Raw genomic sequence first — 4,061 nt, forward strand, 5'->3', positions numbered from 1 at the left:
CTGTTTGTTGTTGTCTTGCTACCTTTACCTTACTTTCTTATTCTCTCTCTCTCTCTCTCTCTCTCTCTCTCTCTCTCTCTTTCTCTCTCTTCAACGCTCAAATATATGTTTATCTCAATCTGCGTCTTTTTAAATGCTAAAATTCTTGGAAATTTCAAACAACGCAAACCTATGAATAAATTCTTCCAACCAGTATAATATTTATTCTAAAGCCTTATGTTCCCGATGCTAGAAATTGCTCTGAAATCTTAGATGAAGAAGGAATTAATAAATCACGTTCGAACAATTCGATTAATTGATCAATGCAATTGACAAACTCTTTCTCAGTTTGAGATCTTGGAACAATTTCTGACATCGTGAATATATCCCAAGTAGTAGCGCTTGTAAAACGTTAAAAAAAGCGATTTTTTTAGTGCTTTGTTAACGTTTTGTAAATGCTATGTGCTATTTGGCATAGCTTCATTCTACATTCTCTAATACAGTAAAATCTTAAATGTATATCTAAGTAACAAAATATATTATCCAATAGGTCCTCACAAATATATAGCAAATATTAAAATAGATTATATATTGATATTGTCTTCATAAAATATTCTCGATAATGCATAAAGATATCCACTGTTTCAAAATGGTCCGTATCCTGAAATTTTATCACATACATATGTCTATGCATTAAAATATAAATATATACAGAAGCTTTAATTACACATATATAACATGTATAATTATATATTATATAAAATATTGTGTATGTATGTATGTATATGTATATATATATATATATATATATACATATATATATATATATAAAATATTCTGGAGGTGTCGAGTCGCTCGGTGTGATTGACTCGCGATTTATAAATCGGATCCAATCCCACGTGCACTCACATACGCAATTTTTCTCGTTTAAGAAGCTAAAAATCACTTTATCTGGTGATTAAAAGATCTTTGATCATCAGCACCGTTCGAATCCGGCATTAGGTTCTGTATATCAGTGGAAATAAGTGCACATATCCCAGGCTGAAATATTAGGCTAACAACTTAATAACGGAAAAAAAATGCATATAGAAACCTCATGAGAGGTATATTCTGTCTCGCCTTGAGATGTTGCGTCATCGATTGAATAATGAATATATGTATATTTACTTACTTGGATTTGGAGATGAATGTCCCAAACTGTACATATTTGGAGGAAATCTTGGTGGAAATGGTCTAACTGGTACCATTAAAGTAGGATGTCTGCCTCTTCCCATAGAAGAAATTTGTCCTCTTAATGGAACCATAGGGTTTACTACGATAGGTCTCGGAGGAAAACTCTAGTAGAGATATATATTCACAAGAAAATCCAACAAAGTTTAGGAACATTCATTAAAAGATGGTCAAGATTATATACACATATCTTACTTACACCATAACAGATAGGTACAGATATTGGCGATTCGATATAACGTGATGCTATATTTCTTCGTTCTCTGGATCTATCTCTAGTTTTAGTTCTGTCTCTATTCCTACCTCTTTCTCTGTTTCTCTCCCTCTCTCTATCTCTTCTTTCATAAGAACATTCATTTGATTTTTCACGATATCTGTCGCGATAAGATCTCTCTTCAATAAATGGCCTGTAATAATAATAATCATAATAATAATAATAAACAAATTATTCACAATCCTATTCAACATTTTTATTCTGTGTTCCCAGATAATATTTATGTTGCATAAGATACCTAAAAGACGTCTTTTAGATGTCTATGTAGTCTAATAGCGTATTCGACTCGAGTGAATTTGCACCAATCTAGATTGGATTAATGATGTTATATGCTCTCTTATTGATGGAATATGTAAAGTCAACCAATAGTAAAACATTATCCAACCCAAATGGAAGCAAATCCGCTTCGATCGAAAACGCTATAAAAGACGTCTTTTAGATATCTTATGTTCGTTATCTAGGAATTTATTGCCAGTACTGAAAATTTACCTTACGAGCACTACAGATTTTCAATTATTGGTGGCGCAATATCCCAAGGCAGGATAGGATCTATCTTTCATGAAGTTTTCTCAATAGATTTTTTTCTGGAATTAGGTTATTAGCTTAATATCCAACCTCCAGATTGAAGGATTTATACATGTATGCATCATTGATATTATATGGGACATATAGATTAATATTGGATCCGAACAGTATTGGTCAAAGATCAAAGATCTCTTAATAATCAGATAGAATCATTTTCGGCTCCTTAAACGCAAAAAATCGCGTATATGAGCGTAAATGGAATTAAACCCGGATCTACAGATCGCGAGTCAACCGAGCGGCAAGCTACTCGACACCTTGTAGATTTTCAGTACAGCAGTAAATTTTGGAACACAGCCTTTGTCGTACATTTTACAAATCAATTAAGTCTGATAGCACCAAACCATAACAAGTCATAATAGACTAAAAATTAGATTGTTTAACATAATAAAAATATTTATTTATTTAAAATAATAATCTATGTTAATGATTATATTCTATACCTGGAATGTGAGTTTCGTTCTCTAGAACGCGATCGATTATTATCATGCTTATTTGCGCCATCTCTTTCGGTATATTTCTCTTTATATTCTCTGCGTTTCTCTAAATCGCTTCTCCTAAAATAAAGTAACAGAATGTACTTTTCACATAAAACAGTAAAGGAATATTTATACTGGCCTTAATCATATGATGCATAATCTGTAAGGATTGACTTATCACGATTTAATTTTTTTTTATTCGATAATAAGAAGGGAGTACTTGGAGATGATTGATTAATTTTTAATTAATAAATTACGGCATACGGCATATAATTATAATATAAACGTTCCCTTACTTGTTTTTAATTATATGTAATACTTGTTTGTATGTATCCTTCATTATTTCAAAAATAAACTTTATCTCAATAAATAAATAAATAAATAAATAAAGCTTACTCATCATCTTTACGAGTATCACATTTTTCTGTCTTATCCTGATTCAAATCCAAGTGACTATAATCATAAGAAAATAGATTAAAAAGTATACATTTAATATAAATAGAATATTTTCATAACATGTAAAACGAACCTGGATTGATAGGAAGATAGATATCCAGAATAGACACGATTCCTAATAGGACTCAAGGATAAGGAATGTGACTTGATTGTCGAGGCTGTATAATATTATAGTATTAAAATATGTATATTTTTTTAAATACCATATTTTGTAATATTTATTATTGAACCTCAAAAATCAGGAAACTAAACAATTATAACTTTCACAATTATAGAAAAATAACATAACCATGTGATATATTTATCTTCAAACACACGATCTAATTATTATCTAATTCGACAATTATAATTATAAATATAGCTTCCCATTTAAGAAGTATTATAGTCTCGATATTTTCATTTTATTTTTAGCCAAAAGATATGTAAATTTTAAGGAATTGATTAAATATTAATAATTATACGATTGTATAATTATTAATATTTAATCAATTCCTTAATAATATAATGTTTTATTACAAATGTGTATACATATCTCTATCTATATATATATATATATATATATATATATATTACATATATATATTATCCATATATAATCTCAAGTATATATACTTTTTATTTATATTAAATTTTTCTTAATCAAAGAATTTCAAGTACTTCGAAAAAAAATCAAATGCAATTTTAGATATTCATTATATTAATTCATTACGTAAATTCTTCAATGTAAGACTAATAATAAATAACAATTATTTGTGCAATACATACCCGATTGTTCTTTATTTATGAATACAGCTGTGCGCTGTTCTTCTATTTCGTTAGTTTTGTTTATAACTTTTTTTAATTCTTCCCTATCGAATATTGGTTTACATCCCTCTCCTATATAATTTATTACATTATTTAATGATGAAATTCTAATACACACACACACACACACACACACACACACACACACACACAGAGAGAGAGAGAGAGAGAGAGAGAGAGAGAGAGAGAGAGACGCCGCCGCGCGCGCGCGCGCGCGCGCGTGTGTGTGTGTGTGTGTAGTAAGTAATAAGTAATAA

At 29.6% G+C, this 4,061-nt stretch overlaps 1 protein-coding gene across 1 annotated transcript in view; it reads right to left on the reverse strand.

Moving 5' to 3' along the window:
• Nucleotides 1-921: 921 nt before the first annotated feature.
• Nucleotides 922-4,061, reverse strand: part of LOC105620727 (serine/threonine-protein kinase fray2) — a 12,677-nt gene continuing 9,537 nt past the window's right edge. The window contains exons 4-10 of the mRNA XM_012202218.1: nucleotides 3,766-3,876; nucleotides 3,074-3,158; nucleotides 2,941-2,997; nucleotides 2,509-2,622; nucleotides 1,409-1,616; nucleotides 1,151-1,316; nucleotides 922-1,040 (exon numbers count right to left, since the gene is read on the reverse strand). Of these exons, the coding sequence (XP_012057608.1) occupies nucleotides 922-1,040; nucleotides 1,151-1,316; nucleotides 1,409-1,616; nucleotides 2,509-2,622; nucleotides 2,941-2,997; nucleotides 3,074-3,158; nucleotides 3,766-3,876 (860 nt within the window). The remainder of the gene's footprint in view (nucleotides 1,041-1,150; nucleotides 1,317-1,408; nucleotides 1,617-2,508; nucleotides 2,623-2,940; nucleotides 2,998-3,073; nucleotides 3,159-3,765; nucleotides 3,877-4,061) is intronic.

This window comes from Atta cephalotes, assembly GCF_000143395.1.
Source record: "Atta cephalotes unplaced genomic scaffold scaffold00028, whole genome shotgun sequence".
In the NCBI taxonomy this organism is placed as follows: Eukaryota; Metazoa; Arthropoda; class Insecta; order Hymenoptera; family Formicidae; genus Atta; species Atta cephalotes.